We start from the raw sequence: 20524 nt of genomic DNA, 5'->3' as shown, positions 1-20524 counted from the left end.
CTAGCCTAAAACAATCAAGCTCCCTCTTCATGACTGTCACCTGGAGTGTAAAAAATTGGCTTTGAATTTTTCCCATTTTGATCAAGACTAAAGGCTTGCTCTATGTGTCGCTGAGCATGAAAGTTTACTTATGCTGGTATAGCTTTCATCAGTCATCAGCTTAATGACCCACCAGAAAGCTCTGTCAAAGCCATCATATGATACCGTCCTTGCTGGGCATGTCCTTCACTGTCTTCTGTGCTTTCTTTTATCCTGTTTGTCTTCCATAACATTACATAACTGTTATTTCAACATTTAGAGCTTAGTTTTGTGAAGAGGTAGAGGTTTTTTTATTTTGGTTCTGCTGCTTACTGAAATGGTTTTTTTTAGACGGAAGGAAGAACAAGAACTGTTTGCAGCGTCTAAAATGTAGGCATATGGATTATGCTGGCATAGTAAACCTCTTTCTCCTTTACTGTCTGGTCTTCCCTGTGAAATCCTAACATTCTTTGCCTTTTAATCAGCATTGAGCTAGTGTGCTTCTAGAATTTTCTTGAGTTCAAAAGCTTTTATGCTTAGAGGTAATAACTAATTTATAGCTCAGTATTTTATATAGACTTAGGACTGTTTTTTCACTATACACATCAATTTGAGTTTATTGATGTTGCACGTGGTCTGTTTTATTGACTGATCACTCGATACTGTGATACCCATCTTCAGTTCTTCGTTGTCAACTTGGACTATCCTAAATGACTTGTGGTTTAACCCCAGCTGGCAGGTAGGACCATGCAGCTGTTCACACCCTCCTGTATCCCCCTGCAGCGGGATAGGGAGAAAAAGGAGAAAAAACTCGTGGGTTGAGATGAAGACAGTTTAATTGAACAGTAATGGAAAATAATAATAATGGTAAAAAAATATACAAAATGAAGTGATGCAGTATAATTGCTCACCCACCCAATGGTCGGTTGCCCAGCTTGTACCAAGCAGCGATGCAGATTCCTGCCCCCGGCGGACCCCCATTTATATACTGAGCATGATATCTATGGTGTGGAATATTCCTTTGACCAGCTTGTCCTGTCTACGCTCCCTCTCTGCTTCTATGGGAAGCTGAAATAGTCCTTGACTTTATATAAGCCTTATTTAGCAACAACTAAAGCAATATGTTATCAGTTATTCTTATACTAAATCCAAAACACAGCAGCTACTAGGAAGAAAATTAACTCTATCCCAGCTGAAACCAGGACAGTGATTGTTACTTCAATGTTCTCTTCTTATGTTAGTCCTCAAAGTATTGAATCACACAATTTATCACCAGTCCCTGTGGAACCGCTGGCCCGTGTAATTGTGAAAACTTTTTATTTCTTTCCCTTGTTACTTACTTATTACAAAACAGATAACACCTTGGAAAATCTGTCATCTTATCCCATGGTGTCTCAAGAGTTGTCCAGGAATAGTAGTTGCAAGACCATTTTGAAAGCCTTCTGAAAATCAGGTCTGTAGTTACCAGATGGATCGCTTATCCCACTGTTTGCCTGTGCCTTTAAAAGTCTCCTGATTGTGATGTGCAGCTTTCTACTCTACAGAGGTATTTTGACGTATCTTAATTACATCATATTTGGATCTCTCTGTGTTCTATTTTATATAAAAGTTTCTACCAGTTTGCTCAACAGAGAAATATGTATTAGTTTTTGTTTCCTCCGATTCCCACAAAACTCCTTAAAAGTTATCACCATAGTAATCAATTTCTCTTAGTCTGTTATTAAGGAACTTGATATGTTACATGTCATAAACAGTGAGTTTCCTTTAGATGAATGTCTTGTTCCTGGAAATTTGTTGGTGCTCATTGTATCCATTTTGTTTTAACTGAAAATCTAGTGTTGCTTCCTACTTCCATTTGGTATCCGTATCCTGGCCCCCAAAGTAGCAGACAGTTCATTATACGCTGTTCTAAATGCAATTTACTCTTGTAACACTGATTGCTTAGACTGAAAGGCAAACATTATAATGGTGTAATACTTTTTAGATAATTGATGCATTAGGACCAGTTGTTTAGATGTGCCATATCCTAGACACTAAATTGGACCGCGTATCACATGCTGATTTTGGGAAACCAGTTTGGCAAGTGTTGTCCTATGAAAACCTGCGACTTAAAGTTAGCATTTTCTAACTGAAGATTTTCCGTAGCTATTACTAAGGTTATGGTTAGCCTTGATTTTTTTGCATAGCTGTAGAGGATAAGAGCAAATTGGAGAATGTGTGAAGTCATTCAGTAAGTAGGCAGGACTAAGGAGCGAGGTAGTGCAGTTCAGCAGAGGACTTAGTCATTTGAATTATTTAAAGTTTCCATGCCCAAATTAAAATTTCGTACTAAATTCCAGGTCACTTTTTACTGGATTTCAGTAAGCCGGTGCTGAGACTAGGTCATCTGCAATATTTCTCATCACAAGCTTTGCAAACTGCTGGCCTCTTCTTCCAGGGTTTTGAAGGCTGATGCATTTGGAATTCACTTTGTATTTGATCTAGCTGAGTTCAGATCTGGCAGCCTTTGGAGCATGGTCTAAGATGCGTGGGTTTGATGCAGATTGGGATTAATTTTTTGTGTGTTTATTTCCTGACAGCTTGGTTGCTAATAGCTTTCCTGCTGCAGCTGTGGCAGTAGCTTTTAATGGTTTTGTGCAGCTTTGCAGGAATTGATTTGCTTGCTTTTTGTAATGGGGCCTACTGAAAACATACACAAGTGTTATAAAAAATGGTATCTAAAGAAACACAACCAAGTGATAAAGGAAGATTTGTGATCGGTGGCACTAGGAGTTTAAAGTGATGATGCAGAATGCTAGACTTTGTGTTTCTAGGATATGATACAAAACCTTTATCTGGAAGAGCAGGTTCCAGTGCACAGTTGTGTTGTAATTCTGAAACTTCTGGTGTGTACTTTTACTACTGGAAGTTAGCCAGCTAGGCTAGTGCACAACATGTCAAATCCATTTTTTCTTTAAAAATGAAACAGACAGACATACATGCACAAGATGAGCAAAAGCTGATTGTTGAATGTGATGTGTTCCCTCAAGATTCCCTCTTGTGAACTTGATTACAAGCAATAGAATGCTAATGAGTTTCTCTTGATGATCAGAAGGCAGCATACCCTTTAGAACCTCCAGCAGCTGGATACAGTATGTGCCTGTTCCCCACAAAACTGGGAATCCTTAGAGTATCAGGGGGAGAGGGGAGAGCGCAAAATCAAGGAGTGTGTAATGGAATTCATGGGTCATGCAAAGTCTGATTTTATGTGTCTAAACTTCTATTGCCAGTAAGTTTAGTGGATGCTTTAAATTTGATCCCAGAAATGTGGTGTGTGGTAGTGTAAAAAAAACCTTAAAACCAGAGAAAACCCCAAACCTTACCCCCTCCAAAACAAAACAATGCCTCCTCCCGGACAACAACAACAAAAGTTGTACACCATTTGTATGCAGGTTATAAAACCAGTAATTGAGTTATTTTGGAATCTGGCTGCAATAAGGCGAACGTAAAGACAATGCTCCTCCAGTTTGCTAAAGTACTACATTCCCTAGGGAACCAAAATATAGGCAGCAACAGATATATTTGGTTTACTGTTTTTTTGGCATTATTTCTAACTGTAATCATACTGTAAGTGCAGAAGGTGTACTCTTGAGTAGTCTTAATTCCAGTATAAAACTTCTATATACATATGTGTATATATGCACGCATATACACGTGTACACTTAATTTTTTCTGCTTGAGGGTACATTTTACTTATGTTACACATGGCATTGTGTGTGTATTTATATACAAGAGAAATAGAAGTTGGTCTGCGTTGCAGATTTTGGTCAGTATAATTTATGTGATTATCAATTAGTAAACACACACCTTAGATATTTTTCTGTTATATACTGTGCAACCAGTTCTGTAAGTGATCTTCAGTGATATGCTGATAAAGGGGGTGTGTGCGTGGAATTGGTAAGATGCAGGAAATGTTGCAGAAGTGGTTTTCATTTAATACAGTCATAGGAAATATGAAAAATCCTCTTAATTTTTGGTTTTTTACCCATTAATGGGTTGGGTTGGGTATTATGGCTTTCTCAGTGAGCCAAATTGATTTCTGTTCTATAAAGTAGACTTTGAAGTAAGCATAGTAATGGGAGGTGAATTTAATGTTTTGCCTAATGAAAATGATGGGAAGAAAAACTGCAACTAAAAACTAAAGGAAAGCAAGACAAGAACAGATGTCACAACTCTGTTTTTCACACAGACATGCTTAAATATGCAGGGATGGCCTTCCAGGCGTGGTTGTTAAGGTAATACTGCTGAATCTGCTGGAGATAGTCTCCTTAGCCGGTATGACCAGGGAGGTTTAATACTAAAAGAATAATAAGCTTGATAGGCTATGAAACTTGTCCTTGTTCCTTTAAAATTGCATTGATTTTTTTTTTTTTTTTTTTTTTTTTTTGGAATGTCAAATCAAATGTTAAACACTTACATCTCGGATACTTGTTTGAATTTTCACCCTTTTAGCAGTGGGAGACTGTTGAAAAAGAAAATCTCCTCTGTTTAAGTTCTTAAAATCCTAAATATTAACCTTTTACTCGTTCTTTTTCAATTAGCTTTTGTTTCCCAATTGCAAACTACACTTGCCAGTATCATACTCTTCCAGTCATTTTGTGTACTTCAGCTGTACTGTGTAGCCTCAGCAAATAGCCTGTACAGCTGTGGGAGTTTTCTGTGGCTTCCTGCATAAGCAGAGGCAAGGTGTGCTACACGAACTGTGTTGCTGGGGTGTTGATCCTTAAAATGATACCAGCGTATGTTTCAGTGGAAAAACCAATCTAATGAAAAGGCAACTTTCTTTCTGCAACTTTGATTTTTTTGAGAGATACCTATTTTCAGCAGTAAACAGCACAATTCGAAGATGGGTAAAATGCTTCCACCAGGAAAACTGAGAAATCTGTCATAGTTTAGAATTTAGCATTTTTGTAGGGAGATTTTGGAGTTTCTGACCCGAAATTATCTCTTGTCAATTAAATGTTTTCCATCTGTTAACATTTGCCCTATTTTTGGGTTGGCTATTATGTCAAACAGAATTACTAGGCGTTCATCAGACGTTCAGTATAGCAGATATAAAGCTGGTACAAGAGAATATTATCATAAAGTCAGTGTTTTCACCTGAACAATTATCTAAGAGTGGCAGATGGCTATTATCTTTTGACAATATTTTATAGCCATAAATGAAATAGCTACCATTTAACATAATATCATCTGCTTTGTTGCACACATTGTAAAACAGATAATGCAAAAGGTCTCCAATTACACACCACTAATCTAGCAGAAGGAAATAGATGATGAATTTTCATATTTGTTATTTCCCCTCCACCCTCCAGAGGAAATTAAATCTTTCTGAAGGTGATAAATTGACCAAATCCTCCAGCTGATCAGAAGACAGACTTTGAGTAGTTCCTAGTAATTGCAAATTCCTTTTATGCTGTTTGGTCCAAACAAGGAAGATTGCCAGCTCTTCATCCTATAGCATCTGCCCAGAAATTAACTAGGATATCAGCTATGCATCGATTTTTAAGATGGATCTTACGAACTGTTTCCCTGTAAACTGGCTAGTTATTTCACTGTTCAAAAGATGATCATTTGCAATGGGATAAGACTGGAGGTCAGTGAAAAACTCGGTGTAATTCCTGGCATAAACTAATTCCTTTAGATAATCCATTATTCAGAAAACATTGCTTTTGCCATTTTAGACTTGAGGATTTATGACTTATCAAGGCCTTTCTGAGTTTTTAAGGGATATTTTCATGAAGTTAGATAATATTTTAGCTAGATTTGGATTTTGAATGCAGAATTTAGAAAGCAACAATAAATTTTTCACTTCCCAGTCATAGAAGGGCAGAAAACAGATTTATTTATGCCCTGTTTAGGGCCAAGTCATATTTCACCTAAGGCAATAAAACTGCAGACTTCAGCTCTTCTCTTTTGGCAGAGCAAATGATATGGAAAATTGAATCTCTACTTTCATAGCACTGAGAATACAACTTCCCCCTGCGCCCCCCCCTCCCCGGCCTGTATCTTTTTTAATTCATCAGCTGTGTAAGAAACTCTGCCTTCAAAAGGGGCAAGTGGGGTACAAAAGACCAATGGCTTGTGGAACGTTTTGTGTATGACACAGTCCTCTGCTAATATGCTGAAGGTGAATCCTCTCTTGTAGTTAAGAATTCGCCCCCAGATTGTTCTATTAGACTGCTGAAAAGCTGATGGGAATGAAGAAACAAATTCTAAAAAAAAAATCTCAAACAAAAGTTGCCACTCTCCCCTTTTCCAGTTCATCTGCTGGAAAGAAAGAAGCCTCCCAGAATTTTTACCTGAGGTTTATAAAGGTGACAGAGAGGGAAACTGTGTCCTGTATTTTTTGAGAGGAAATGTTCTGAGGAGTATAAGAAATGCTTTGATTATGCATTGCTGTGTAAATGTGAAGGAAACAGGCCCAGACTGAGTATAAAGAAAATAGTTTTCCTATGCATTTTATGAACTGACTGCCATCTACTAAGGAAAATATGACATGATTTTGTAAGGCAAATAATTCTCCATTATCCAGTAGCTAAAGAGAAGTGTGAAAAGTAATTATAACATCTAAGATAACAAACTGAGAAGAAAAGTCTAAGTTAAGGCTTGACAGTTGGTGGCAAATGTTCTGAAGAATTTTATGACCAAATCTGTGAAACAACTTGCTGATGCAGAGCAAGTGTGTTTCAGTAATTTGTGGAGCCTGGATATGTCAGCCTTAGCCCATGCTCTTTTTGGCTGGCAGTTCTTACTGTTTTTTCCCCTCTATTTCACAGAGTCATAAAATCATTCTGGTTGGAAGGGACCTCAAAGTCTAGTCCATCCTGCTGCTAGCAGCTGAGCCAATGCTGAGTTCAGCCTTAAGAACAGAGATTTCACAACCTCTCCGAGCAGCTGTTCATTATGCTGGTGAACCTCATTATCCTCCCCCCTTTTGGACCCTCACCTGTTTCATTTTGACTGTTACCTCTCATTCACCAGGCAGAGTCAATTAACCCATCAATGTAGAGTTAGGGCTACCTGACAGTGTTCTTCCCAGTGTGCTGTGTTCACTAAAAATTAAATTTCTAAAAAGTGGTATAGGAGTTGAGGGATGTATGCTGCATTACTCATGCCATCTTGGATTTGTCTGGAAGCACTGACTGTATTAGGTGTAAACGTATTTTGATTGTGAAGACACCTTTTGGAGCACCAAATCTTGGTGTATAATGCACGTCCATTGAAGTACTGCTTGCTATGGAAGAGAAGGGGGGGCATTTGTCAGTGCCCATATTTGTGATCAGATGTAAGAGATGTACGTCTTTCATGAGAATCCTAATATAAACAATGTAATATTGAAGTATCTGTCTGTCTGTAGTAGCTGAGACAAAAAAAGATCTACTAATTAGTCCAGGGCTGCCTAGTCTCAGCCAAATGGCCTTCTAGTCACTGTTATCAGGAGTTACCATAGTCAAGTTAAAGTGAAGGGCTTTATTCCATTGTACTTCAAGAAGCTGAAGTTGTTGAATTTGTTTTTTAGGAAGGTAAATTAGACTGTTTGAAAACTTTTACTGTATGCTGATTATAGCTACTTTGGTGAAGAGAATGCTCTTTCAGCAGAGAATAATTATACTTACCTAGGTTCATATCTGAGACAGAATCACAGAATCTTAGTGGTTGGAAGGGACCTTTGAGATCATCGAGTCCAACCACATTAAAAAAAAAAACCCCAAAAAAACCCCCACACACAAACCCACAGAAAAATAAAACAAAACAAAAAACAAACAAACAAAAACAAAACAAACCCCACACCAGAAAAAAAAAAAAAAAAGCACCCACCAACTAAACCCCACACCCATAATCTCACACACAACACCCCACCACAAACCAACAATCCCGGGCACTAGAGCATGCCCTGAAGAGCCACGTCTACACGTTTCTTAAATACCTCCAGGGATGGTGACTCCACCACCTCCCTGGGCAGGCTGTTCCAGTGGTTGACCACTCTCTCAGGAAAGTAATTCTTCCTAATATCTAATCTAAACCTCCCTTACCGCAGCTTCATACCATTTCCTCTGGTCCTGTCATTATTCCCTTGGGAGAAGAGGCCAACCCCCGCCTCTCTACAGTTTCCTTTCAGGTAGTTGTAGAGGGCAATGAGGTCCCCCCTCAGCCTCCTCTTTTCCAAACTAAACATGCCCAGTTCCCTCAGCCTCTCCTCATAGGACTTGTTTTCCAGACCCCTCACCAGCTTGGTAGCTCTCCTCTGGACACGCTCCAGCACTTCAATGTCTTTCCTGTAGTGAGGGGCCCAAAACTGAACACAGTACTCGAGGTGAGGCCTCACCAGTGCCGAGTACAGAGGCACCATCACTGCCCTGCTCCTGCTGGCCACGCTATTCCTGATACAGGCCAGGATGCCGTTGGCCTTCTTGGCTGCCTGGGCACACTGCTGGCTCATGTTAAGCCGGCTGTCCACTAACACTCCCAGGTCCTTTTCTGCCGGGCAGCTTTCCAGCCACTCAGCCCCAAGCCTGTAGCGTTGCTTGGGGTTGTTGTGACCAAAATGCAGGACCCGGCACTTGGCCTTATTAAACCTCATCCCATTGGCCTTGGCGCATTGATCCAACCTGTCCAGATCCCTCTGTAAAGCCTTCCGACCCTCAAGCAGATCAACACTCCCACCTAGCTTGGTGTCATCCACAAACTTACTGAGGGTGCATTCAATCCCCTTGTCTAGATCATCAATGAAGATATTGAACAAGACTGGCCCCAAAACTGAGCCCTGAGGGACACCACTGATGACCGGCCGCCAACCAGATTTTGCTCCATTAATCACAACTCGCTGGGCACGGCCATCCAGCCAGTTTTTTATTCAGCGGAGGGTACACTTGTCTATGCCATGACTCTCCAGTTTCTCCAGGAGAATGCCGTGAGGGACGGTGTCAAAGGCCTTACCAAAGTCCAGGTAGACAACATCCACAGCCTTCCCCTCATCGAGAAAGCGGGTCACATGGTCATAGAAAGAGATCAAGTTGGTCAGGCAGGACCTCCCTTTCATAAACCCATGCTGACTGGCCCTGATCCCTTGGCTGCCCTGCACTTGCCGTGAGAGCTCACTCAGGATGATCCTCTCCATGATCTTTCCCGGTACCGAGGTCAGGCTGACAGGCCTGTAGTTTCCGGGATCCTCCTCCCGGCCCTTCTTGTAGATGGACGTCACATTGGCCACCCTCCAGTCATCTGGCACTTCTCCTGTTGACCAGGATTGTTGATAAATAATGGAGAGAGGCTTGGTGAGCTCTCCTGCCAGCTCCCTGAGAACTTTTGGGTGAATGCCATCCGGCCCCATAGACTTATGGGTGTCCAGGTGCATAAGCAAATCATTAACTACTTCCTCCTGGATTACAGGGGAGTTGTTCTGTTCTCCATTCTTATCTTCCAGCCCAAGAAGCTGAACACCCTGGGGGTAGCTGGTCTGACTATTAAAGACAGAGGTAAAGAAGGCATTAAGTATCTCAGCCTTCTCCTCGTCCTTGGTTGCAAGGTTTCCCCTCGCATCCAGTAAGGGATGGACATTCTCTATCACTCTCTTTTTGTTGATGTATTTATAGAAACTTTTTTTGTTGTCTCTTATATTAATGGCCAGGTTGAGTTCCAGCTGGGCTTTTGCCTTCCTGATTTTTTCTCTGTATAACCTAACACAATCTCTGTACTCCTCCTGAGTTGCCTGTCCCCTCTTCCAAAGGTGGTAAACCTTCCTTTTTTCCTTAAGTCCCATCAAGAGGTCTTTGTTCATCCAGGCCGGCCATTTTCCCCGCCCTTTAATTTTGGGCCTCATGGGGACAGCCTGCTCCTGGGCCTTTAGGATTTCGCTCTTGAAGAACGTCCAGCCTTCCTGGGCTCCTTTGTCTCTCAGGACTACCTCCCACGGGACTCTCCCAACCAGGGTTCTGAACAGGCTAAAGTCTGCCCACCGGAAGTCCAAGATGGAGGTTTTGTTAACCCCCTTCCTTACCTCACTATGAATGGAAAACTTAACCATTTCATGGTCACTAAGCCCAAGGCGGTCTCCGACCTCCACGTCCCCCACTAGCCCTTCTTTGTTTGTGAACAGTAGGTCTAGCAAGGCACCTCCCCTGGTAGGCTCACCTACCATTTGTGTTAGGAAGTTATCCTCCATACACTCGAGGAACCTCCTAGCCTGCCTGCTCTCTGCTGTGTTATATTTCCAGCAGATGTCTGGTAAGTTGAAGTCCCCAACTAGAACAAGGGCTGGCGTTTGCGAGACTGCAGCCAGCCGAGAGACATGGCTAGTCTGAGTAAGATTTACTGTGTACATTCTGGAAGTTAGTAGCAGTTGGGAAGGGAGGTGTATACTGCAGACATGATTTGTGGTTATGGTGAGTTTCAAGGATTGAACAAGAATGCTATACTTTTTATTCTCCCTCATTGTCTCCTTTTTCATGCTCTGCTGCCATCTCCAATTCATTATTTTTCCCATCTTGTCCTACAAAGTTAGCATCATATTACAGAGTATTAACACATAAAAAATTCTTTGTTGCTCTGTACAGTGTCATGGATAATGGCAGTATGAACCATCTCCTGTGATTTTTAGAATCAAAACTGAGCTAAGCATTCTCAGCTTTTTATAGCCAGAGGAGAGAAATGGGCACCTTTAAGGCTTAAGTCAATTGAACACGTTTAAATGTGTGCATAAAAGATGAGGTGGATTGTCCCTAAAACATATAATTTGTCTCAGTTGATGTAAGAAGGGTGTGTTGAGGATGACAAGGCCAAAAGAAGAGGCTGGGGGCAATTGTATGAGTGCACATCACCCCCACGTTTCTGGGGGAAAGTGTTTCCTTGGTCTTGTAGCCTAAGAGAGAATTGAAGTATGTAGATAGAGAAGTGACTCCTACCCAGCTGGGTGTGCTTACGTTTCTGCTTTTTCTGGCTTTAGTTCTTGCGCATCCAAGTGCCTGTGCTTCTAGTCTACTTTTTCTCTGCCTTTCCCTTCTCCAGTTCCTTATCTAGACATGAAGATGGCCTTTATGCTTTTACAGCGTACTCCCTCTTTTTCAGAGATCTCAGAGCCTGGCTCATGTAAAGCTCTGTGAAAGAAGAGACTTAAACATGCTGAGAATTTAAGACTGTGCTTCTTTCATTTCCCCAGGATCCTGGAATACATCTGGATGCTGAATGAGGAAGCTGGCAATCCAGGAACGTTTTTGTAGGCTGAATTTTGTGCCCAAGAAATTGAGGGCAAGGATTGAAGCACAAGCGGTTAGCAAACCAACCAAATCTTATTGTAATCATGTTAAAATGAATGAGGGAAAGAAAGAAAACTCTGGAAAGGATTAATATTGCTATAAGGTTCTCGCTCATGCAGAGAGAGAGATTTTCTGTAATCTGCAACCTTCATTAGCCAATTAAACTGATCGGTTTGGGCTGCCAACTCTGTAATTAATAGACACTCACTTTAAGAAATATTATTATTTTCCGAGATTCTTTTTTGGTGGTGATGGAGTGGGGGGTTTTTTGGGTGCTTTTTTGTTTGGTTTTTCTTTTTAGCTTTCTTGAGTTTAAATGCTAACATCTTGGAATCATTCGTGCGTATGTGAATGAAAATGAACCTCAAGAAGAGGCTGCCAACTCTATCAATACTTTGTTCACCCTAAGGTAAAATCCAAGAGAAATACACATTCCAGTTAGTATTTTCTGTGAACAGAACTGAAGTTAATGTTTCAGACTACAGGTTGAAGTTTCTAAAAACATAAACGAGAAATCTATTATACAATTTGAGGTGTTGCTTCTCTATTCCTTAAAAAGTCATCTATAGGGACTTGCACAGAGTGATAGATCCCGAAGAACTTTCAGTACCCAGCTTAGGGGGATGCCTTTGTGCCATCCCCCCTTTGCTCTGCCCACATTCATCTTCATGTTCCATCCCTGTTCTTCTGTTCTCTTGTTGCTTTTGTCGTGCAGCCTCCAGCTCACTGTTTGAGATAACCACCATATTTTTGTGCCTATGTCCCATAATACTGGACAGTCTTTGATTTTTGCCTTTCTCCAAGTTAGCTCACTCTTTCCTGGAATTTTCTTGCACACTTCCTAGGCATGTTCTTGCAGGAAAATAGATCCTTGCAGCCTAGTACCCATGAGCACGAGGCGTACGTGTTAACTCAGAAGGCTTTTTGTGTGTGCAGTGTTCCAAATTTGATGTCTCTTGGTATTACAGTTCCCCTTTCAGGAAGAGATTGCAGTTGTGGCTGACTTTCTCGGTGTTATTTAAAAGTAATAATACTTTATTTTATCTAGCACCTGAAAACAAAAGCATTTGCACTCATTTCTCTACATCAGTTAATTTCTGATCATTATGTGCTATTTGTTTAAGTGTTTCACCATGCTTATAGTGAAGATTTTTTTTTTCCTTTACATCAAGTCCTGAGTATCTCTTGCTTCACGTCTGACCAGTCGCTTTTTGGCACATTTCTCCAACTTGTCAGGATTGCTCTGAACAAAGCCCTGTTCTGTAGAGTACCAGCCAGCCAGTCTGACAAGTCGATGTTGTCTCCAGACTTCCTGAGGGTGCATTCTCTGTCATTGCCCAAGGTGTTAATAAAGAAGTTAAACAGTATCAGCCTTAGTATTGACCCTTCTTGAAGAGCAGCTGTCATAACTAGCCTCCAGTTTGGCTTTGAACCACTGACCACTCCTCTGTGAGCCTGATGGTCTGAACGCTGTTTCATCCGCCTAGTGTTCACCCACCCAGATGCTGTCTCTAGTTTTTCTATAAGGAGGCTGGGTGAGACTGTGCCAGAAATGTTCCTGGAGTAAGCAATAACCAATGTACTCCCTTTATCCAGAGGGCCAGTCCTTCATCACTGAACGTGATCAGTTTGGCCATCCTTGATTTGCCCGTGGTAAACCAATGGTGTTTGTTCCTAGTCTTCTTTCTGTCCTTCATGTGCCTGGAAATGCCTTCCATCAGTTCTTGTTCCGTAACTTTTCCAGAAACTGAGGTGAAGCCTCAGCCCATAGCTTTCTGGATCCTCTTCCTTTGTCTTTTTTAAGATGGACATAGCAATAGACTTTTATGTGAATTTTAAATTATAGCTGTATGTGTCCAAAACTGAGCATTTTGGAAGCACCATGCCTGTGTTTGAGTAAATATCAGACTATTGTGAACCCTGCCTCTTCATACCACTCTTGGTCTGATACAGAATGACAGTGTTGTCAGCTAGATTAGCAAGAAATAGTATTAGAAATTATCATCTAGTTTACTAGTTTTGGCAGATAAAATACATTTAGTTACTACAATCAGAGAAGAAAGGATATTTACGCTCGTTCTGAGTAATTCTTTATTAATTTAAAAACTCTTCTATTAAAGTTGCCAGGGGCTTTGAACATTAAGTAATTACCAGTGATTTCTTTTTTGAATAGTGACTAAGACACTGTCTTGCTTGTAGAATGTAGATATGATATTAAAAGAGCCCCAAGTGCTGAGAAAATCTGTTTCATAGGATTGCTCATGGAGATTTAGCCTTGAGTATTCTCTGAGCTTCAGTATATAGGAAAAGGTGGGAATTAAAGGCAACTTCTTATTTTGTGTGAATACAGGAGTGATAACAGGGAATTGTATACCTGGACTTGCACCTTCCACTTAGTGGTCTTGTTCTCTTAACTTTGGCACCAGAAGTTACTAAATGTAGGTATGGATATTATTAATAATTATTTGCTTTCAAATATCTTTTTGGGGTTCACTAAAGTATTATGAGCCTGTGGGAGCACGTCTTTTGCCATACTAGGTAGTGCCGTTATTGGAAAACTTGGGATGCTTTTCTGGGTAGCACTAGAAGATACTATGCCCAGGGAGCAGGAGTGGTCTGAAAGAAACTTTACTTTTTGTACAAAGTTTCTTTACTTCCCATTTTATCATCCCAACAGATGGTAAAAGATAGAAGTCTTTTTGGTCAGGCTAAACTATCACTGCATACATTCCCACATCTAATTTTATGGCTTAGGGCTTGCAGGAAAGTATGTTTTATTTTCCATCTTGTCTTCAGGAGACCAAACTAACTGAGTTTTCTAATGCTTCTTCATGTATTTTATTTCCTAAATTTCTAATAATTCTTTTTCTTTTTTCTCTAATGTCTCCATTTGGTCCACGATTTTCTTGAACTGAGTGGAGAAACTTTAATAAAAAGTGCTTCAGCTGAGGCCTTATCAGTGCCAAGTGGAGTGGAAGGCCATCACTTGTCTTTTTCTTCAGATGACATGCAAAGGAAGAGCTATTGATTTTTGTCCCAGAGACAGTCTGAGTCATGGCTTTGTCAAAGACAGCTTTATTATCCACTGGTTAGCTCAGCTGAGATATGATTTTTGGCCAGTACAACTAACACCAAGATCCCAAAGGAAAATCAGAAGGTACAGTGCACCACTCTTGAAAATTGCTGTGATGACCGTGGCAGTCTGACGTTTTCTTTAAACATCTATCAATCCACTGTTGCAATTAACTCCTATACTAGACACTCTGAGTCATAACAAAGAGATGGTACATCATCCTAATCTTCCTTTTCTGCTTTGGAAAATAGGGTACTTGGATGAAAATTGTAAGTTGATCTAATGCATTTGTGTAAGAGGAGGAAGCATCTGTGAGAAAGATTAAGGTTAAAACAATCTCAGCTGGACTGTGATCAGTGCTGGTTTCTTTCCTTTTCCACTAGATGTGCTAAGGCAAATGTAGAAGCTTGTTTGTGCCTTCAGACAATTAAGTTAAGCAATATTTTATTGATCGTGAAGTACCTCATCTGGGAAGAGCTTCAGAACATTGTGAGAAAGTGCGTGTTGACTACGGATATTTAGAAAGGCTACTGCTGTATAGTACCAGTGTGTGGGGTCAAGGTCATTTATGCCCATTGAGTGCACATATTGTCCATGCATTCTGTCACGCTGACGAGAGCTTATGAGTTTTTGACCTATGTATGGCAATTGCCAACTTCTCAACTGACCCCTTACACATGACCATGTATGGATGTGGCAAGAAGTTGCACATCTTTTCTAGTACAAGGTGGATGGACATTATACAGTTAATAAAATCTGCCTACATCTTTGTATTCTTTGAAACACAGTATCTGGAAGGATGTATCACATTCTAATTTGCATTCTCTGATAGTATTACAAGCTTTGATAGTTAGATTCTAAAATGACTTAAAAGTATTCTTGCCAGTTTGGATCAGTTCTGGCCTCAAGTTTGCTTTATCTTTCTCCATAAAGGTGTTGGTTTTGACATCTCTTAGAAAGGTTTGGAAACAGGGAGCTTTACATTATGTGTTCCATTCATACGGTATTTCCATTAGGCCACATGCAATTTTTTTATTTTTTTTGAAATATACTTGAGATTCGTAACACACAAGATAACCAGTTAACTATGTTTTTTCATTATGGAAATGTCACTTGGTAGATATCAGAAGAGCCCTACCTTTCTATTACGCAGGACTAAGCCCTTTAGTTGTTGTCTTTGAACAGTTACTTTTAATTGCAGTGTATCCTTCCCACGAAGGTCCTTAAAGTGGAGGTTGCTCCCTCCACTTCTGTAATATATCTCTCATGGTGATACCACTTCATTTTAGACGTAACTATGGCAGCAGAAGTGGGATTTTGTTAGTTCTTTCTCCTGCATTCTGTGCATGTCAGCCCTCTCTTTCTTTCCTTCAGCCTTTTTCAGCCTTGTGCACATTCACATACTGGGTTGTTTGGAAGCCTCCCACTGTGGAAAGCACACAGGGAGAGATGCCTAAAAATATAAAGAGGCAGTAGTAACCTGTATAGCACAGCGTAGTCCCTGGAACCTCTTTGTGCGAATTGTCATTTGCCCCTTTCTGTCACAGTTTCATGTGTTGGTTTGACATAGGTGGAACTGAAATAGTTGCCCATCCTCTCATTGCCCGTCTGCTTCTATGTAGATGGTAGTCCGCGGGTGTAGTTACCGAACATGCACAGAGTGAACAAACAGTGCTAACAAAGTCACCACTATTAAACTTTATTTTTCTGCTGACCATGGAGATTGGTGACCTGTACCTGAAAGGATACGGACATTCCATATTCACAAGAGACATTCTGTGATGTAGCAGTTTCATAAACTGAACCAGAATTCATAATTTTTGCATAGGTAGAATCCTAAGATACTCATCCCAGACAACAGTTAGTAATTCAGGATTACCTCACAGTGTGTTTTGTCTGTCCAAATTACCATGATTGTCCAATTTATTGTATAACATAAAATATAATTTAATACTGACATACTGAATGGCATTCATGTGTGTTAACAAGAAACGTAATCTCTGCATTATTTCATGGCTTAATGCAAGAGAAGTTTCACAACGGTACTTCTGAAGATAGAGTTAATCTGTTGCCTTCACATCTTGCATTTCTAATGTTTTTCCATTACATTCTCTGAAAGACAAAGCAGATATTAGGTCTGTGTAGGAAAGGAAATTTGATAATGAAACTTATATGGAAGCTTTTAAGAAGTGTTTAAGCTTTAAAGCCATAAAAATACTCTCTTTTTCATTATAGTTTATGGTATTACCCTTTATACCATAAGTTAAATTTTATATTTATATTAATTTGCCTGAAAAAATGGAATACGCCCTTCAGTATTGGGGATATAGGTAGGAATATTAGCATACATTACTGATACTGTCTTCTAGCTTGATCCTGAATTCTAACTCAGTTCTGTTACCCTTTGGGTTTATGACCAGTTTTAATTACTGTAGTACCAGTATTTTTTCTTTCCTCTCTATCTTTCCTGCTGGTGTTCTTTTTTCCATTACTATGTATTTCATTATCAAAAATAGTTTGTTAAACGCAAATACAGCTTTACTATTGCCATTTGAAAAATATTGAGAAAATTAATGTTCAGAAAGACACAAGTGTAACAATTTATTTTAGAAGAGGAATTGTATGATTCTTTACTTGGCACTCTGCTGCGTTTGCCTACATTTTCATTTTTGACTGTGTCAACCCAATAGTTGCTTCCATCAGTCTTTAAGCAACCATTTTCTTGTGCTTTCCTCTGGCCAAACCTTTGTTCTTTTTTAACTGTTCACGTTTTGCATGGGTGACTTGGAAACACAAATATGCCATGCTTATGTTGTATTTATGTATGTTATAATCATCTCTCTTTCCTGGCTGTTCTACACAAATAGACATCAAACTCCCCCCAGTGAGGTCATTACATCACATAAAGCTGAGTGAAATAACAAAGAAAGGTTTGAGATAAGTCAAGTGTCTCTTCTGTACTGAGTGTTTGGTGCCTTTTAGTGTAGAAGTGTGTCAAGCAGCTCAATTTGTCTCTGCAAAGGGGAACTACTGCCACTTAAAAAAAAAAGAAAAGAAAAAAAGGTCTTTCAAAGACGAAACAGCAAAAACAACTTTGCAGTTCTACCTGCATTGGAGGGGACTGCCAGATGTAAACATGTTTGATCTACGAGGAAGAGTCAGCTTTTTTCAGCTCCTATCCTTAGCAAAGATACCATTGGCTACCTCTTTGGATAACCATACAACATATGCTTCTTCAGCTCCCAGGTGTTTCTTTGTCTTAACTTCATCAAATATTGCAGAAGCCTCGTGAATGTGGAAGCCCTTCTGTCTATAGTCAGAAGATAGCAATTACTGTGATATATGCTGTTGCGTTGTGTTTGTTCTTTGAATAGCGCTATGGAAGAATAGTCCTTTTTTATTGCATCCTTTAGCCATTTAGTAATGGGGTGATTTTGTGCATGTTTATTTTTTTTCTGGAAGCTTTTTACTGGGAAGATCATCTTTAACCCATTTAATCTCTCATCTAAGAACCGGTGTCTAGGAGACTTTTTGACTTTCAGAGGTTCTGTGTTGTCATGTGTTTCACATACAGTAACAGCATCTCCCTGTCTATTCTGAAACTTTGTGTTCTGTTTTATGCCAGAAGTGTAAAATTTTGAATGTTTGTATATTTGGACAGGCAGAAGGTGGCTATAATGTGCATGTGTTTTAATTAGTAAAGTAACAATGGATAGGCTTTGGATATGTTGTGGCAAATGATTTTAACTAGAGTTAGCAATAAACCAGTTGCCATACTGTAGAAAAGGTGAAGAAAATTGCGCAATGTGGCTTTGAATTTGTCAGGTGATGAGGAATTCTAAAGAGGAAAAGAATACTTTAGGAATGAAAGCATGATAATACAAAAGAGAAATGCTGCCATTAGGAGATGACAGAGACAGCTGAAGTGGAGAAGTCCTCTGTGGCAAGAAGGCACAGTGAAATAATGTAGCTGTAGCAGGAAAGCCAGTGCTAGTAATTGTGATAATATACTGATAAATGATACTGTATATGTAGATATATATTTGCACATATTTATTTGAACATCACCAATAATATATATAGTAATACAGTAAATATATGTGATATGATATATGATATATAATGACATAATGACATATATATCTTATGATATATAAGACATTTAAATTGTATGGAAAATATGTAATCATTGTACATTTTGTAATAATGATGCATATTGCAGTAGTTTAATAAGTAATGGCATAATTTTAGTACTAGGCAAAAATATTGCTTTTCCTGTTCACTTAAAAATTTGATTTAGTATGAGCATCTTAACATATTGATGTACGAGAAGTTAGTTCAGTTGTTGGGGCAATTGGTTGTTGGCAGAGATTCATCTCATTATGGAACCTTTTGTCACAGTGGCTTAAGAAGATTTCAACAAACAGTAACAGCTTTAATCCCTTAAAATTTTTCTTCATTCTGCAAATATTCACTGAGTATGTAAGGTTTTGTGGTTTTCATATTTTTATAGCAGTTTCTGACTCAATATTTTATCATTTCTCTTGCTTACAGGAGAGTATTACTGTACCTTTAAATTCTAGGAATCAATAAATTGTTTTAAGGATTCAGTGTAAATTTCACATTGTAAGGTTTTTATCCAAGCCTGTGTTGCCCAGTGCATTTCGAAGGAAAAAATGCAGTGAACTCCATGTCAATGCGTGTGATTGTGTAAGAGGTGCCATCTTAAATGAAATGTTGTTTTATTTGCAGAAAGCCATATTCTTGAGGATGTAAACAAGTGTATCATTGCACTGAGAGAGCAAAATGCGGACGATCTAGATCGTGCAGCAGGTGCAATCCGAGGGCGTGCTTCAAGAGTAGCTCATATTGTGTCGGGTGAGATGGACAATTATGAACCAGGGGCTTACACTGAAGGAGTGATGACCAGTGTTCAATATTTGACCAAGAATGGTAAGTCTGATTTCTAAGCTACCTTCTCAGTTTCTTTAGCGGTGTAAATTTCCCTTTATATGCCACATTTAAAGTGAATCCTTTGATTCTCTGGTCTGATGCACTAATTGTACACTAATAATTCATTATAGGGTCTCTAATCTCCTTTCAGCGTACTATTCCAATTGTAATGATATCATGCAGTTCAAAAGTAATTTTCAAAATTTTATTTGATTTACATAATTTTTGTAAGGTTTTTTAAATTATGGAAGAGTTTTACCAGAATTCTTAAATAAATGCAAGAAACAATGTTTGGAAACGTATAACTGATAAAGCAGCAGTTTTCCACTTTGTTTTCCTGGCCTCATCAGATCTGTTCTAAGCAGATGAAAGGCAAACTCGGACAAGGAGAAGCAGATTCGTGATTTGTGTGTGTTTGTCCCTTTTAAGGGCTGTTGAGCAGGGGTTAGAAATCTCCAGTCATCTTCAGTTTTGGAAATTCCTACAATGATTAGTAGCGTCCATGACCTTTTTCATTATATTCAAAAAGACAGTATCCTATATTGGAGTATGTCTGTACTGGCAGCAGGGGGGTAACTGCACTAATTCTATACATGGTTTCTGTTTACATGAATGAATCTTTTGCCTTTCATAGTGTATACTTAATAAAGAAAATTATCTGTGGAGCTCACAGAACTTCCATGTTTCCATCAGTTGCAAGTCTGATATTTGGGAAGTTAAAAAATTGTCATTAAGAAATTTTCTGGCAGGTCTGTATATCTCTGGAATATAGGGTTTAGCTTCATGAACTCAGAAGTTTAAATCCCAGCACTGTCAATCTAAACAAACTTCTAGTATCTTACGTATTACTGACATTTACTTTATTTTACTGCAAGAAAAGACAGGGATTTTGTTTGAGCTCGCTCTTAATCGGTTCAAATAGGTCCAGGACAGAACCGTCTTCATGTGAAACGAGAGTGAACTGACATGGCAATGAAGTGGCAAAAGGGACAGAATAGTGAGAAGAGTTTGAAATATACTTGCCTGTTTTTACCTTATTTTCCAATTTTTTGACTAAAAAAATCTGAGAACTTTTCAAAATATCATCCTTTTTTCGTAACTTCTGAAAGTACTATGATAAATGCCAAGGGAAACAGCAATTATAGGAAAGCATGGTTTTGATTCCTATGTAAAAGCTGAGCCCTTC

At 39.3% G+C, this 20524-nt stretch overlaps 1 protein-coding gene across 2 annotated transcripts in view; it reads left to right on the top strand.

Annotated features, from left to right (window-relative positions):
• CTNNA3 (catenin alpha 3) overlaps positions 1–20524 on the top strand; it is a 492103-nt gene that overhangs the window by 359092 nt on the left and 112487 nt on the right. For both annotated transcript variants that reach the window (XM_074154868.1, XM_074154867.1), the window contains exon 12: positions 19138–19338. In XM_074154868.1, coding sequence (XP_074010969.1) covers positions 19138–19338 — 201 coding nt within the window. The remainder of the gene's footprint in view (positions 1–19137; positions 19339–20524) is intronic.

This window comes from Numenius arquata, chromosome 10 (assembly GCF_964106895.1).
Source record: "Numenius arquata chromosome 10, bNumArq3.hap1.1, whole genome shotgun sequence".
NCBI lineage: Eukaryota > Metazoa > Chordata > Aves > Charadriiformes > Scolopacidae > Numenius > Numenius arquata.
The sequence above is the reverse complement of the archived record's forward strand: the minus strand, read 5'-3'. Positions and strand labels throughout refer to the sequence as shown.